At 38.7% G+C, this 17,671-nt stretch overlaps 1 protein-coding gene across 1 annotated transcript in view; it reads right to left on the reverse strand.

The window, feature by feature from the left end:
- Positions 1 to 17,671, reverse strand: part of MROH2B (maestro heat like repeat family member 2B) — a 63,505-nt gene that overhangs the window by 17,329 nt on the left and 28,505 nt on the right. Inside the window, exons 20-29 of the mRNA XM_078066506.1 lie at positions 13,739 to 13,846; positions 13,041 to 13,193; positions 10,558 to 10,584; positions 9,732 to 9,851; positions 9,436 to 9,515; positions 5,196 to 5,331; positions 5,006 to 5,101; positions 4,652 to 4,741; positions 4,164 to 4,284; positions 1,695 to 1,792 (exon numbers count right to left, since the gene is read on the reverse strand). Of these exons, the coding sequence (XP_077922632.1) occupies positions 1,695 to 1,792; positions 4,164 to 4,284; positions 4,652 to 4,741; positions 5,006 to 5,101; positions 5,196 to 5,331; positions 9,436 to 9,515; positions 9,732 to 9,851; positions 10,558 to 10,584; positions 13,041 to 13,193; positions 13,739 to 13,846 (1,029 nt within the window). The remainder of the gene's footprint in view (positions 1 to 1,694; positions 1,793 to 4,163; positions 4,285 to 4,651; positions 4,742 to 5,005; positions 5,102 to 5,195; positions 5,332 to 9,435; positions 9,516 to 9,731; positions 9,852 to 10,557; positions 10,585 to 13,040; positions 13,194 to 13,738; positions 13,847 to 17,671) is intronic.

The following is a 17,671-nucleotide window of genomic DNA, read 5'->3' on the forward strand; positions in this document are numbered from 1 at the left end:
AGCCTGCTGAAGAAATTTCTTCTCCAAACTTCAAAGTTATAGTGTACCCCACAAGGGAAAAGTAATGTGTATGGTTTTATATGATTTTATGATATAAGTTACTCTCACATACGTTTCATATATCACAGAAATATGTCATGTGTCTTCCAAAGAAAAGCTAAGGCTTGAGAATTTAGGAAAATCAATCACCATGTACTAAGCGCCATGTTCAATACTGGATGTATCACAATATCCATGTAAGTATGAATTACTTTGAGTTCTGTCTTTTGCACTTCCATGTTTCAAAATTAGGAGTAGTCAACAAAAGTTCTAGAAAATAAAAACTTTGCAATTTTGGTCTCTAAGTACAAGAACCATACAAATGGGTGATAGTAGTGTGTGTGTGTGTGTGTGTGAGTGTGTGTGTGTGTGTGTGTATGTGTGTGTGTGCTAATGAAAAGGCCTGCAGGGAGGTGAAAAGTTGGCAGTTTGAATGAATTCCAGGGACATTGTCTGGGGCTTTAATCAAGCAAGATGGTCATGATTATGAGTTTGTAGGTATGAAAACATTCCTATTCACAACTGACTTCCCTCTGCATTAAGTGGCCCGATGACTGATATTTGGTAGAACTGTTCTTGAAAGGAAATTAATCCCTTTTCATTAGTAGGTGCATGTCTCAACCAGTTTGAGTCATTTTGATTCCAAGATCAAAGGACTAGACTGCCACGTCTGTTCTATGTAACACCAAATGCTTGCCTGGGCTCCATACTCAATGGTTACCTGTGTTTTTTTTCTTCTCACATTGGGATGGATGATGGTTTAGGAAGAAAGGAAGGAGGGGGGCTCATGTTTCTGAGCACCTACTATGTATCAGACACTTTCTTAGGCATTTGACATATGTTCCCTCTGTGCCCCCAACTGGCTTCTCTCCCTTATTCTGGTCACCTTCTTGTCATCTCTGCTGCTGCCACCTTAGTCCAAGCCACCTAATCTCACACCTGGATTCTTGAAGTTTCCTCCAAACTGATTTTTTTTTTCATTAATTTCACTCTTGCTGGGCTGTATCATAGTCTGAACCCAGCAGCTAGATGACCCTTTGGAAATATAAATCTGATCATATTCCTTCTTGCAGAAACACCACGAGCTTAGAAGGGGTTTTTACAAATTAGGAAGAGACATCTTGTCCTCAAGACAGTTCACTTCTCTCTGTAAGTATATGGTCATAATGACTGAGGGTAGGCGTTTTGTCTTTTTCTATTCTTAGAGCCTAGAACAATATCTAGCATATGGTAGGTGCATAGGGCATAGTAGGTGAATGAATAAATGATTAAATAAATGAATGAATTCATTGACCAATCCTCAGAACAACTCTGAGAGGTAGGTTATGCATTTTTTTTTTTTTTAATGAGGAGAATGGGCTTCAAGCAAGTGCACACAGCATCATCTGATAGACTCCAAAGCCCTTGTACCTTCTACTCCACCACACTGCCTCCCTCATCCTGAAGAGGGATGCTTGGTTCATAAGATTTCCCAGAGTATGAAATGATCAGTAGCAGGTGTTGACTGGGCACATGTACCCAGGGTTAACACATGATAGGACAAAGAATGGCTAGACTGTTGCTCTCCTTGGTAGTGGGGCATACACAGCTTACTCATTTGGAAATCAACCCAGAATCATCTTTACATCCCTCGGCCAGTCCTCCGTATCTATTACCTTTGCTATTTTAGAAGAAATGTTGATCTGGACCTGCACATTGTCACATTGCAACCCTTCCTGCAGACTCTGCAGTCTTTCCACCTCCAGGTGAGTGCCTAAAATCCACAAGGGGAGACAGATGCAAGAGTTCAAAGACCTGATAGGGGTTAAAGAGGTTGGCTATACTCTGACATGACCCTAATTCAGCTGCTGGATGCTTTTAACAAATGCACGGACGCCTGTCTGATGAGAGGGTGGGCGTAAGAGCAAACACATATTGAGTAGTTTCTGCATGCTGGCACGGGGCTAAATCCTCTGCATACAATGATCTCATTTATTACTCATCAATATCATCTGAGGTAGATGCTCCTGATTTTGCAGACAAGAAAGCTGAGGCAGAGAGCTATAAAGCCATGTGGCCACAGTTATCCAGAGACTAAAAATAGGAGAGAGAATTTGAGCCCTGGTCTGCCTGGCACCAATGCCTAAGCTCTCACTATTCTGCCACACTGCTGTCTCCGTTGGAGTTCCCTTTCGTAGTAAGCCACTTCTGGGAAAATGGAAATGGAAAGCTAACTATTGCAATAGGAACATCAGCAACTTTGCAACTGATTGTAGAAACCAATTAATAAACTCAGACCTAAACAGTAACCATTTTCTGTTTGCTGTTTGAATGTAGAGTAATTGTGGAAACTAACACCTGAACCCTTCTATGGAAGGCAGCCCAGCCCAGTAGAACACACAGACCTGGGCTCACAGCCCAGCTCTACTACTTTCTGGAGCTGGTAAATTTCTTTTCTTTTTTTTTTTTTTTTAAAGATTTTATTTATTTATTTGACAGAGAGATAGACAGAAGAGCACAAGCAGAGGGAGTGGCAGAGGGAGAGGGAGAAGCAGGCTCTCCGCCGTGCAGTGAGCCCGATGCGGGGCTCGATCCCAGGATACTGGGATCGTGACCTGAGTCGAAGGCAGACGCTTAACCGACTGAGCCACTCAGGCGCCCCGGAGCTGGTAAATTTCTTAACTTCAGCGCTCTCATCTCAAAACTGAGTTTTAAATGGGTATTTAATTTAGCATCACACTAGTTACTTGTATTCAGCCGGTGTTTAATAATCATATTCTTTCTCTCTGCCATGCTATTTGATCTATCAAGGAAAAAAGTTAAAACAAATAATGAAGTAAGGGATTTTTAATTTTTTTTAAAGATTTTTATTTATTTATTTGATAGAGACACAGCGAGAGAGGGACCCAAGCAGAGGTAGTGGGAGAGGGAGAAGCAGGCTTCCCACTGAGCAGGGAGCCTGATGCGGGGCTCAGTCTCAGGACCCCGGGATCATGACCTGAGCCAAAGGCGGACACTTAACCACTGAGCCACCCAGGCGCCCCTGGGATTTCTTATTAACAAAGAGTATTTGAGAACCTGAATTTTGTATGTTTCAGGAAAATAAAGTACACTAAAGGAAGAATAGGTAGAACAATAATAGGATTGAAATTCCTCTCTTCCTATGAGTTTCCTCTCTGACACATTTCTTCTCTTACTGGGATGGCCCCTTAGTTCTTACTTCCTTAACTCATTTTTTATTTTCAGGCTTGGTACAAGATAATGAATTATTTTCCCATATCCCAAAGGACTTTCATACCTATTTTGACTCTGCTAAATAGTTTTTTTTTTTTCTTTTTGACCAACTAACCAACCTCTCCCTTCCGCCCAACCAAATCCCGCCTTTTGGTTTTAATATACTTTCCTTATGTGAATTTTAGAATTGTAATTATCTCTGTGCCTCCAGCATCAGAGAAGTGCCTGACACATGGAAAGAACTTAATAAGCATTTTCTGAATACCTAAAAGAAAGAGGAGTGGAACACAGGTGTGAGATGGCACTAAACCTAGACCAGTGCTCCTGGCCGTGCCAGGGCGGCACAGAAATGCGCATGCGCAGTGCAGGGCCATTCTCGGGGAAGCACCTGCTGATTTAAACTGGACCCAAGGCCCTGATTTGTTGGTTTCAGCCTGAGACTAGGTTTTAAAATTCCTTACATTTCCTGATATTGCCACTCCACATATACTTGGACGGTAGACAGAGGTCCTGTTCTGGAAGCCGGAAAAACCTCCACAAAGTTGTCTCTCTTAGAGAACTTTGAAAATCACTTAGCATCATAATAATAGTACAGTTTCCTCCTGAAGAAATCCACATGATAGAGGAGGCATTGCTAATACTCCCAAGTGCCCAGTGATTTAAATCAAAACATTTTTACCTACCTCAATGGACCTTTATGATGCTTTGGTGTTATTATCTTTATTTTTAAAAATAGAAAAACAGAGCCATTGGGGAAAAAAGATCCAAAAGAGAGACAAATTCTGTGACATAATGAAGGCATTAGAACGCAGAAATGGCTGAACTGGGGAGAGAGAGAGACAAGGAAAAACCAAGAACAAGAGAAAACAGGTATCTTCTCTTCATTTGTGGGTTTCTCATCTTTCCCTCACCTTTTATACAGAACAGACCAATAGTGGAGCTGGCAGCCGCTTGACGGATGGTGGGCAGGGTGTCACAGGAGTGAGGAGCCAGGAGGCCTAGGAGTGAGCCAATTTTAAAGTTCTCTGGTGCCTGCAGGATAAAGGAGACCCCCAAAGTGATGGGGTGGCTTGACAACATCCCAGGATAGTCCCAACAACACTGGATGTGAAGTCCCTTGTTTTCCCCCTAAAGGTCCTTAGAATGAAATTGAATCTTGAACCTTCCCTTTAAGGGCAGTGGAAAAGTGAGCTAGGGAGCATGCAAAGGCAACCAAATAGTTTAATCCTAGTGTGCTTGCCACACCCTGGGGTTCTGAGATACCTCTCAGGTGGTTTTCTGGGAAGCACTCCATTCTGGGACTGGAGCTCCATCATGCAGGGGCTGTGGATTCCAGAGGCCTCCAAGATCCCTTTTGTTAGCAAGCAGTGAAATCTATTCATTCCAGGGGATTACTTACCTCAATATCATTTGTCAGCACTTTTGCAGTGATCTGGAAGGCTCTTTCTCTTTCCCAATCTTTTTGTGAAACAAGCCACATTCGGAGAAGCTGTTGGTCAAAGAATAAATGTTCTTTCCTTAGTACTCCTCATATTCACTCATTTCCATTCTCTGGCTCTTGCTCTTTCTCTGTCTCTTATAACAGGGTGCTCACCTCCCACAAATAATTCTTAAGTGGACTGGCCCTATGTGACGGGTTAAATGGGTCAGGCTGCATGTCTCCCTGTGAAGAGTATGAGGTAGAGTCTGGAGTATTGCCCTGCAGCACAAATGAGGGAATGTGCGAATCAGTTTGAGCAGTGGCCCGACTCACATTGAACATTTCTTGGCAGTCCTCTGCTTTCACATTATCCCACAGCATGGTCTTCAGCAGCCTTCCTAGAGCATCCATGGATCGTTCATAGAGAAACTGAAATCCAATGTGAGCATGAGCGTCAGGCTGAGGCTGGAGGGTAGAGTCCCACTGTAGCTCTTGATTCTACTCAGGCCTCACCCCCACATACATTAATGTGCTCCTTGTCCTTGTCTGTCTCGCCTCCATCTTTGAGTTTTTCCAGAGGTGGCAGGGGAAGCAGCCTGCGAATATTCTCTTCAAGAATATTTAGGTGGTCATTTAGTGAGAGCTGAGGTTTCAGTTTACTGAAATGAGAACCATGTGGAGGGATGGGTATTATGAGGACAAGTAAAACATAGCTCAGAAGAGTTCCCAAGAACTGCCAACCACATCTGAGGGGGTCAGAAATGCTTGCTGACATGTTGGAATGTTGAGGGAGATGGTGACAGAAGTAGGGAGAGGTTGGGGACATAGAATCAGACGGTACTGGTGCGCACAGTCAACATGTCTCATTTCTAATTTATTAGAGTGATAAACAAATCATCACTAGCTTTGTGTTACTTAGCCCTTTATTATAGGTTCTGTGATAACATTAACCTACTTGTTTTTTCTAGTGCTCATGGGTTTTGTGGGGAGGGGGTGTGGGGGGAAGATTCTAAGTTTGGAGCTGTTTTATCAATTTCATATGTCTTCTCATGCTATTAAGTAGTGTTACACATACTGAATGTACTTATAGTAAAGCGGCTGGAATCTTCCTTCCTTCCCCCCTCCCTCCTTCCTTCTTTCCCTCCCTCTCTTCCTTCCTTCTTTCCTTTCTTCCTTCCTTCCTTCCTTCCTTCCTTTCTCCCCTTATTTCTTCCAGCCATTTACTATAAGCATCATGAAGATATGAACAAACCTAGACATAACTTGGAAAAATGTTCAATAAACATGAAAATCCCCATTTATTATTTAATAAATATAAATATTATTTAATAAATGTAAATCAAGACAATACACTACTGCTTGTCAGCTATCATATTAGCAAAGAAATTAAAAATGATGACATGGTCAGGGCAGGGGGAAATTGGTTCTCTCATAGGGGAGTAGAAGTCAGTACCAGCTGGGACAGGTCTATTGAAAGTGTTAAATATGTTGATATAAACCAAACAGTCGTTTCATCTGGCTGATTTAAAAAAAAAAATCAACTTATTGAGGTATAATTTATGCACAACAAGCTGCATCCATTTAAACTGTGCAATTAAATGAGTTTCACACCCATGAAACCGCCACTATAATCAATATAGAACATCCAGATTTTTCCTTATGCCCCTTTGCGGCTCATCTCTTCCTTCACACTGGCCCCAGGCAAACGCTAATTGGTTTTCAGTCGTTAGAGATCAGTTTGCAAGTTCTATACGTGTTCTGTCCAAATGAGGGTAGCCACCAGCAACATGTAGCTATCCAGCACCTGAGTGTGGCTAGTCTGAATTAAGACAGGCTGTAATTATAAAATACACTGGATTTTGGAGATTTAGTATGAAAAATCACATAAATTATCTCATCACCTTTTTAAATATCAAATACATGTTGAAATGATAATATACTGAATATACTGGATTAAGCAAAATAATTATTAAAATTACTTTGTTTCTTTTTTTGCTCTTTTAAAAGTGACTACTAGAAAATTTTAAATTACATATGTGACTTGCATTCTAGCTCTGCTTGACCACACTGTCTTAGAGCCTAGTTAATTCTTAACTCATCTTCAAGATTTATTTATTTGAGCTTTCTTCAAACTTCACTTATCTTTGTAAACATGGCAACCTGTGCCTTCCCTTATGTTGGTTCTTACTACATTTTGGAGAAATTAGGTGGGTATGTTTTGCATCTATTTTACCCAGTAGGCAAGGCCATATTTTGCTCAGGGCAAGGCCATATTTTGTTAATGATTATCCTTTTTAAATCTATCTCCATGCCTGATACATGGATGACACTGAATAATATTTATTGAACCAAATTGTCAGCTTTAATAATTAAAGTTCGGAGAGCACTTTTCACACAAAGGTGTTCACCAAAATATTATTTTTAGTTTTAAAAACTGACAAATATAGCAAGAGGAGATTGGTTAAGTAATATGAGACATATCTATACAATAAGTTATTAAGCAGTTATTGAAAATGCTGTTTCTTACCTCAATATAATAAAGGCCATATATGAAAAGCCTACAGCTAATATATCAATGGTGAAAGACTGTACATTTTTCCTCTAAGATTTAGAGGAAAATCTAAGATCAGGAGCAAGATAAGGATGCCTGCTTTTGCCACTTTTATTCAACATAATACCGTAAGTCCTAGTCAGAGCTATTAGGCAAGAAAAAGAAATAAAAGCCATCTAGATTGGAAAGGAAGAAGTAAACTATCTCCGTTTGCAGATGACATGATCTTATACGTAGAAAACCCTACAGTTCACACAAAAAATTATTAGAATAAACAAATTAAACAATGTTGTAGAATACAAAATGAGCACACACAAATCAGTTGTTTCTATACATTAACAATGAACAATCAAAAAGGAAATTAACAATTCCACTTACAATAGCATCAAAAAGAATAAAATACTTTATTTAACCAAGGAAGCAAAAGACTTGTACACTGAAAATCATGAAACATTGTTAAAGGAAATTAAAGAAGATACAAATAAATGGAAAAACATCCCACGTTCATGGATTTGAGGATTTACTATTGTTTAGATACCCATATTACCCAAAGCAGTTTATAGATTTAACGTAATCCCCAAAAAATCCCAATGGCAGTTTTTGTAGAAATAGAAAAATCCATCCTAAAATTCATATGAAATCTCAAGGGATCCCAAATAGCCAAAATCATCTTGAAAAAGGACATGGTTAGTTTCCATTCAGGTCATGATCTCAGGGTCCTGGGATTCAGCCCCATGTGGGGCTCCGAGCTCAGCAGGGAGTCTGCTTGAGATTCTCTCTCTCTCTCCCTCTGCCCCTCCCCCTGCTCGTGCACTCTCTCTCTCTAAAATAAATAAATAAATCTTAAAAAAGAAACCAGAAAAAAACAAGTGTTGGCAAAAATATGGAAAAATTAGAACGCTTATGCCGTGATCATAGGAATGTAAAATGGTATCACTGCTATAAAAAGAAGTACGGTAATACCTCAAAAAATTAAAAATAATAGAATTATCATATGATCCAGCAATCCTACTTTTGGGTATATACTCAAAAGAATTGAAAGCAAGGTCTAGAAGAGATATTCATGGACCCGTGTTCATTAGCGGCACTATTCACAGCAGTCAAAATATGAACACAACCCAAGCATCCATTGGATGAATGGATTAACAAAATATAGTGTATACACTAAATGGAATATTATTTAGCCTTAAAAAGAAACGAAATTTTGACACATGTTATCACATGGATGGACATCATTCTAGTGAAATAAGCAAGGCACAAAAAGAAATACTGCATGATTCCATTTATATTAGGTAACTGAAGTATGTAATTCATAAACACAGAAGGTAGAATGGTGGTTGCCAGCACTGGTGGGGGAGGGAATGGGGAGTTTGTTGTTTAATGCGTATAGAGCTTCAGTTTTGCAAGATGGGACGAATTCTTGAGGTTGATAGCATAACAATACGATTGTACTTAACACTACTGAAATATACACTTAAAAATGGTTAAGATGATACATTTTATGGGTATTTTACCACAATGATAATATTTCTTTTAAAACAATGAAGAAAGAACAATGTTGGTGAAGAATTGGTAATAATGGGGGAATATGTAAGGAAAAAATAGGATGCACAGCCATACGTAGAGTAGGTTCTCAGCTCTGTACTTAACATGAAGAATTAGGTATAAAAACTTGAAGGACGTATACCAAAATGTTGAAAATAAGGGGTGATTTTTATTATTTTTTAAAAAGTTTTTATAGTTTCCAAGTTTTAACTATGAATTTATATTTCTTTTATTGCAGGGGGAAAATATTATTTTAAAAATTTGGTTAAAATCATTTCCTTCTGCAGGTTTATTGCTACTAACCAACTAAAATATGATTAGGGCTTTCATACGTTTTTAATGGGAATATTAAAATTTGCCAAGGTCTAGGAAGAGAAATTTCCTTCTGCACAGAAACTTCAATCCTCCTGTATCAATAAATCTGACTCCTCTGAGTAGCTCTTTATCCCTGTCAGTCATCGAAGGGTCGGCCTCTCAGTCAGTTCTGTAAGTTTGAAAAGAGGGAAAAGCCCCTATTTGAGAAAGAAAAAAAAAAACCCATTGATGAGCTGTGCTCAATTTGGGGGAGGGTACACTGGAGTATCCACTGATTGATAAGTCAGTTGATCAGAAGGAGGATCTTGGGGAGGAAATATTTTTTTAAATGAGAGCAAGAAAACTTTTCTACCTGAGGTATCTGATGGCGATTAAGGCTTTCCACCGAACAGGGCTAGCTAGGGAGTCCAGGGGCTCATCCCTGATGAATTTCTGCAACACAAAGGAGGAAAAATTCTAGAAACGATTTGGGGGAGTTTCCAGATGCAGCTGCAGCCCCATTGGACTGTTGGGTGCCCTTTGTCCATATAATGGCAGAGATCTGTTACCTGGGACTAGCGCATTGTACCCATTTAAAAAAAAAAAACAGCTCTGACTTTCGGTAACAGACTTTTCAAGACCTTGCTCATGTCCTCTCTGCACACTTACCAGCATGTAACCCAGCAGCACCTCCTTGTAGGAGAACTTGAATCCCTTATCCTCAGCATCGTGGACAGCAATACCAATCTCAGTGATACTTCTCGTGAAACTCATTTGCAGATCCATGTCCTAAAGCAAAATGATTCACAGTGCAATCCAAAGTCTTGGGTTCCATACCTGGTTCTATAAACCCAGTTCTTGACTTAGGGTTGAACTATGTGCCCAGACAGAAATGAGAATCGCTGCTTCTTTTGCTATCTCTACCTCAGTCCGGGGTCAAAGTTGCAGGGAAGTTAAAAACCAAGGTCAAATTCTACTCCCCCCCCAACCCCTGTCCCCCATAGACTGAGGTTCTATACAGCAGTGGCTTTCAAACTTTTTGGACCATAAACCACACAAATTTTAGGAAACAGTTTACATGCACTATATATATATATATAACATTATATATATATATAATAAGTGAAATGAAAGTTTTATGATACTTCTTATTGCCAAATGCAATGTACCTTCTATTTCTCTTTTATTTCATTACAAAAATTTGCTGGTTGTGATTTATTAGATCTATTAGACTGATTTCATGGTCTTCTGGTGGGTCACAGCGCGTAGTTCTAAGAACACTGCTCTAGGTTACAGTATAACTCCTAAGCCACCTGGAACCAAATATATCTCTCTGTTCTGTCCTGATTAGTCTCAGGGATCCTGGCTTCAGGATTGGATTGATTAGTTGTATATTGGGATCTTTTCCTCTGGAATCAAACCAAGAGGACATCTATGCCTACTGCATTTCCAGGGAGCATGGTATGTATTGAAATATATCAAATATATTGCATACCTTGCTCATCACAGACATGCCCAGAACCTGCAAAACCAAAGGCAAAAGCAGATACTAGAGCAGCAGTTAAGAGTTCCCTCCACCAGCAAAAAGACCCACCCACCAACCTGAAAACAACAGCTAAGCAGGACACTGAGTCTTGCTAAAGGGCGGGGGCTGTTCACTTCCTCCCCCATTTCCAAAATGAGACCCTGTACGTTGGCAGACTTTTTCCCCAGGTGAGTCTAATCTACAGAAAGCAGCATAAAGAAATCAAGCCTTTGGGTTTCAAGCCTTATGATTTAAAGAGGTTCTACCAGACTTTGATAAGAATAAGGATAGAGGCTCTTGGCAGAAAGAGCAGTGAAAAGCTATAAAATGAAAGTTAATGGGGCAGCTGACTTTGGAACTGAGATATAGTCAGTTCTGCTATGATGCTTGCCTTGAAAAATGCAAATTTGTTTCAGTGAAATTGATATGTGAGTAAATACTTCTAGTACATTCTGAATTTTGTGTTTGCTTATGCACAGTCTTGTCCATGACAGCAAAAGGTGAGCTAGCTGAACTGACCCATGTAGGAATACTCACACGAACACCTCAAACATGCCAACTGGTTCAGTTTACCATGGTATGAGCTGTTTCCCATTCAAATCTGCCATTCTAGCTGTCTGTCTGATTTCAGGTGACCTTTCTTCCTTATCACCATTTCACAATCAACTTGTAACTTTCCCAAGTGAATTCAGGTGTTTTTCAAGAAAAAATGCCATATTTTTTTGTAGTATTTATGTACTTCTTAGATGGATTTTAAAATCAGATTCCAGGGGCACCTGGGTGGCTCAGGTCATGATCCCAGGGTCCTGGGATCAAGCCCTGCGATGGGCTCCCTGCTCCACGGGGAGACTGCTTCTCCCTGTCCACCCCCACCCCCCTGCTTGTGCTCTCTCTCGCTATCTCTCTCTCAAATAAATAAATAAAATCTTAAAAAAATAAAATTAGATTCCTATTTTTTATATGTCCTTGATGGGGTTTTTGAACGTTGTGCCCGTCCCCCATTTTCTCCGTAATCTGTGTGTTTTTTCTTGTACTATCTTGTGCATATGTTGTGCTACAGAAGAATTGACTGTACCTTGAAAGTGTACAGTCATCCTTATCTAAGACATCTTTATCTCCTTTCCTCTTGTATTTTTATCATAATTTTCCTCAATGATTGACTAAAAATTAATATAACATGAACCATCTTTTTCTCAATTATGTTTTTGGTTTTCATCATTGCTTATCAAATTTTGGGTACATCAGAATCACCTTTTGAGGAGCATGTTAAAAATACAGATTCAGAGATCCATCCCTGAAGACTGTGATTCATTAAGGATCCCTATTTTTAACAGGGCTCCAGGTAGTTCTCATGCAACCGAAGTGTGAGGATCACTGCCCTATTCCCTTCCACCGACATACACTTATATCTGTGATATCACGAGTTCTCTATGATTCCATTCTTATCACATACACCCATGAATAAATTTCAAGAACAGATTTACCAAACAGGTGGTGTGTGGAGAACACAGAAGCGGAGATAAGGGAGCATAAGGTACAAGCCCTAACATCAAGGTGCTGACAATCTAATGTGGGAGCAGATGTGCACGTAATCAGTAAAAGCTTCTGAAACCTGGCTATGGATAAGAATCACTTCTAAACCTCTTAAAAATACAGATGTCAGATTCCAACCCAGACCTACTGAATCAATCTCCCTGAAAAATGGCTCTGGGAAGCTATACTTCAAACTTGATCCCAAGGTGATTTTTAGGTAGTTAACCTGGTACTTGTCAGCAAAATGGCCAAATTGACAATATATCTAAAGCACTTTATTAAAGATATATAAAGTACTATAGGGGACAGAAATGATCAGATGAATTCCAACTCAGTTGTGGGGTTCTGAGGCAGGAATATTCCTGGCATATTTGAGGAACATCAAGGACAGGAAGGGTGACTGGTATGAATGTGTGTGTTGGGGAGTGTGTGAAATGGTACAACATGAGGTAGATTGAGTAGGTTGATTAATAATGTATTTTTATTCATTTAAAAATACATGTATTGCACTTATTATTTATGAGGCACTGTTTTAGGTGGTTTATCTATACCATGTAAAAGGTTAAACTACCATTAATAACACTTCAGAGACTATAACAGGGAAGTAATGAACCAGCTGCTCTAAAGTAGTACTGGAGTAATTATTTGAAGTTCAAACTTGGGGGAGACTGCTATAGGTACTTGGTCTAGGAAGGTATCATAGGCCATGAACTACCCAAAGCCTTAGACAAGAAACAAATTGCCTGGCCCTGTTTCATAATGCATTTTTCTGTTCTTTTATGTTCTCATCTTCCAAACATACCAGATGTTATCTTGCCTTTTGTCTGTATCCTTTGAGCATGAATATTCCCAAGAGGTGAGCCCCTCCAAGGTTTAGGAACCCCAGCCCGGAAATCGAGGCACCCTGTGCTGGCCGTTACCTGAGAGCACTGGCCATAAAGAAACAGGACTTGGGAAACAATGTCTTGATCAAGCCTGGTGAGGAGTTGACCCTTGGGAGCATGGAGGGCCACGGCTCCATAGATTACCATGACATCAGTCTTGGTCAGGCTCTTTTTCCCAGAAAAAATACCCTGAAAGAGAGACATGAAAACTATGACTGAAGGTGTTTCCTTTCCTCCATGTTGCTTCCTAGTCCTACAGACCACAACAGGGATTAAGAAATGGGACTGAGATGATGAAAATTAGTCTAAAACTGATACTCTTGCTTGGTCAAATTTAAACACCTGAGACTGTATTGTGGATCTATTGGGCTTTAAAAGAGGTCCCTGTGAGAAAGCTTGGGTTAATTTTTATTTATTAAATCCCTTTCCTTCAGGGGAAGCAGAGTGTACACGGTGGAAACTGGCCATGAGACCTGAGCAGCTGGTAGAGGGACAAAACTAGGCACACAGAGAACTCCTTAGGACCTTCCAGATCAGCATTAGTGACAGAAACTGGAGTAGACCTATTAGACAGCTGGTCATTCTACAGGGTCTGGGCTTGGGCAGTTCTCACCTGTAATAAAGACCTGGGGACAGGAACAAGTATGATATGGAAAAGGATGTTTACTGAAGGAATCAGTGTCGTTTGCCCTCGCTCTGACCAAAGCTTTGGGAGAGAAGGTTATTCTTTTTACCTTACATCGATTCATGAAAAACTTTTCCCGATCTTGGAATGTTTTAAGAACTTTTAAAACAGTATCCAAGTGGCTCTCAGCACAGTATCCTAAAATAGATGTTATTCCCTAAAGTCAGAAAAGATAGGAGTTTTGAGTTTAACCATTCACTTATTCAACAAATATTTACGGAGCACCTGTTATGTGTCAGGCACTCTTCTAGGTGCTGGGGACACAACAGTGAACAAAACACACCAAACTCCCCATCCTTGTGGTGCACACAATCAGGGGAAGTGACAGGGAAGTGACATTAAATAAACACATAAATTCAGTAAACATGTAAATATATAGTATTTCAAGGGTGACACATGCTATGGAGATAAGGAAAACAAGGAAAGAGAATAGCTGCTACAGGTTAGGGGGAGTTCTCAATTTACATAGGGCAGCTAGAGAAGGCTTTATAAACAGGGTGACATTGAGCAGTGTTCTGAAATAAATGAGGGAGCAAGTCAGTGGACTGTGTGGGAAGGAGAGTTTCAAACGGGATGGGGAAAATGGTGTTAGAAATAATGCCAAAAGCAATAAGATAACAGAACATCTGACAAGGAGAAAATAAATAACATAATAAAAAAAAGGTTTCAAAAGTTCTGTAAGTCTAGTGGTTTCTGAACGTTTAACATGGAAGAAAGGATCCTCTAAACATCTCAAAATTTCTGAGGAGAATGTATAACAAAATACACTACAATTTTTTTTATACTAAGTGGTCTTTATTAGCCCGGAGAGTTTTTCTTTTCTTTTTTCTTTTTTAAATACACACACACTATCCACATTCACATACATTCTGCAGCTTAGTTAGGGTAAGGAATAGGCAAAATTGCTTTGAAAAAGCTCTCCAGGTTATGCTTATGTTTTCTCTAGGTTGAAAATCAATGGTATATAAGGTTACTTTCAGCTTGTAAATTCAATGATTTTTAAGTTTATGATCATACCCTTAAGTTAAAAAGTCAAGGTCAAAATATACTAAAAATACTTTTATTAAGGATAATTGAAATTCATTTTTCAACATTTTTACAAACCCAGTTAAATAAATAAAACATTGATCCTGGGATGCTGGTTCAATATTCACAAATCAATTAACATAATACACCACATCAACAAAAGGATAAAAACCACATAATCATTTCGATAGATGCAGAAAAAGCATTTGACAAAGTACAACATCCATTCATGATAAAAACCCTCAACAAAGTACATTTAGAAAGAATATACCTCAACATAGTAAGACCATATATGAAAAACCCACAGCTAACATGATACTCAATGGTGAAAAACTGAGAGCTTTTGCCCTTAGATCAGGAACCAGACAAGGATGTCCACTCTCACCACTTTTATTCAACATAGTACTGGAAGTCCTAGCCACAACAATCAGACAAGAAAAAGAAATAAAATGCATACAAATTGATAAGGAAGAAGTGAAACTTTCACTATTTGCAGATGTACTATGCCTAGAAAATCCTAAAGATTACCAAAAAACTAGTAGAACTGATAAATGCATTCAGTAAGGTCACAGGACACAAAATTGGTATACAGAAATCTGTTGCATTTTCATACACTAATAATGAAATAGCAGAAAGAGAAATTAAGAAAACAATCCCATTTATAATTGCACCCAAATAATAAAATACCTAGGAATAAACTTAACTAAGGAGGTGAAAGACCTGTACTCTGAAAACTATAAAACATTGATGAAAGAAATTGAAGATGACACAACTGAGAAGTTATTCCATGCTCATGGATTGGAAGAACAAATATTGTTAAAGTGTCCATACTACCCAAAGCAATCTACAGACTTAATGAAACCCCTATCAAAACACCAACAGCATTTTTCACAGAACTAGAACCAATACTCTTAAAATTTGTATGGAACCACAAAATACCCTCAGTAGCAAAAGCAATCTTGAAAAAGAAGAATAAAACTGGAGGTATCACAATCCCAGATTTCAAGATATACTACAAAGCTGTAATATTCAAAAAGTATGGTGTTGGCACAAACAAAGACAAATAGATCAATAGAACAGAATAGAGAGCCCAGAAATAAATCCATGATTATGTGGTCAATTAATCTTTTGACAAAGGAGGCGAGAATGGTGCTGGGTTGAAGATTATTTGACCATAGAGTTGAGGGTCCATATCTAGGCTCTGTTCTGTTCCATTGGTCTATATGTCTGTTTTTGTGCCAGTACCATGCTGTCTTGGTGATCACTGCTTTGTATGGTGACTAACATAACATAATAAAATTAAATTAAATTAAAAAAAAGAATGGTGCTGGGAAAACTAGACAGCTACATATAAAAGAATGAAACTGGACCACTTTCTTACACCATACACAAAAATAACCCAAAATGCATTAAGGACTTAAATGTGGGACTTGAAACTATAAAAATTGTAGAAAAGAGCAAAGGCAGTAATTTCTTGGACATTGGCCATAGCAACATTTTTTCTACATATGTCTCCTGAGGCAAGGGAAACAAATGCAAAAATAAACTATTAGGACTACATCAAAATAAAAAGCTTCTGCACAGCAAAGGAAACAATCAACAAAACTAAAAGACAACCTACAGAATGGGAGAAGATATTAGCAAATGACATATCTGATAAAGGGTGAGTTTCCAAAATATATAAGGAACTTACAGAACTCAACACCCAAAAAACAGATATCCAATTAAAAATGGGCAAAAGACATGAACAGACATTTCTTCAAAGGAGACATACAGATGGCCAACAGACACATCAAAAGATGCTCAACATCACTCATCAATCATCAGGGAAATGCAAATCAAAACTACAACGAGATATTACCTCACACCTGTCAAATAGCTAAAATCAAAACCACAAGAAACAAGTGTGGGCAAGGATGTGGAGAAAGGGGAACCCTCTTACACTGTTGGTGGGAATGCAAACTGGTGCAGGCACTCTGGAAAACAGTATGGAGGTTTCTCAAAAAGTTAAAAATAGAACTACCCTATGACCCAGCAATTTCAGTACTAGGTATTTACTCAAAGGATACAAAAATACAGATTTGAAGGGACACATGCACTCTGATGTTTATAGCAGCATTATCAACAGTAGCCAAATTATGGAAAGAGCCCAAATGTCTATTGACTGATGAATGGATAAAGAAGACGTGGTATACATATTATATTACTCAACCATCAGAAAGAATGAAATCTTGCCATTTGCAATGACGTGAATGGAACTAGAGAGTATTACGCTAAGCGAAATAAGTCAGTCAGAGAAAGACAAGTACCCTATGATTTCACTCATATGTGGACCTTAAGAAACAAAACAGATGAACATATGGGAAGGAAAAAAAAAAAAAGAGAGGGAAGCAAATCATAAGAGACTCTTAATGATAGAGAACAAACTGAGGGTTGATGGAGGGAGGTGGGTGGGGGATGGGCTAAATGGGTGATGGGTATTAAGGGGGGCACTTGTGATGAGTATTGGGTGTTATATGTAAGTGATGAATCACTAAATTCTATACCTGAAACCAATTTTACCATATATATTAACTAACTAGAATTTAAAAAATTGAAAAGGAAGAAAGAAAAAATAATATACTAATACTAAGTAAAAAGTAAGAAGTCAACTTCTGCTAAAATCCATCTATCAATGATATCAAAGATAACAAACAGTCCTTTTCTGAATACAGTTTCAAAGCAGCTACACTCCATTGCTCTTTTAGTAAAGAATCATTATCCAATTAGAGTTGGATATGGAAGTTGGTTCCTGGAAACTATTCACATTAACATCAAAGAGAACCCATGACTTGCTAAAAAATGTCTGGCAAGTCAAAACATTTCAACTCTTCCCAACTCCTCCCCCACCCATGTATATTCAGGTCTAGAATTTGGGAAATATAAACCAAAGAACATTAATGAAAAACCAAAAATC

The sequence above is a fragment of the Halichoerus grypus genome, chromosome 2 (genome assembly GCF_964656455.1).
Source record: "Halichoerus grypus chromosome 2, mHalGry1.hap1.1, whole genome shotgun sequence".
NCBI lineage: Eukaryota > Metazoa > Chordata > Mammalia > Carnivora > Phocidae > Halichoerus > Halichoerus grypus.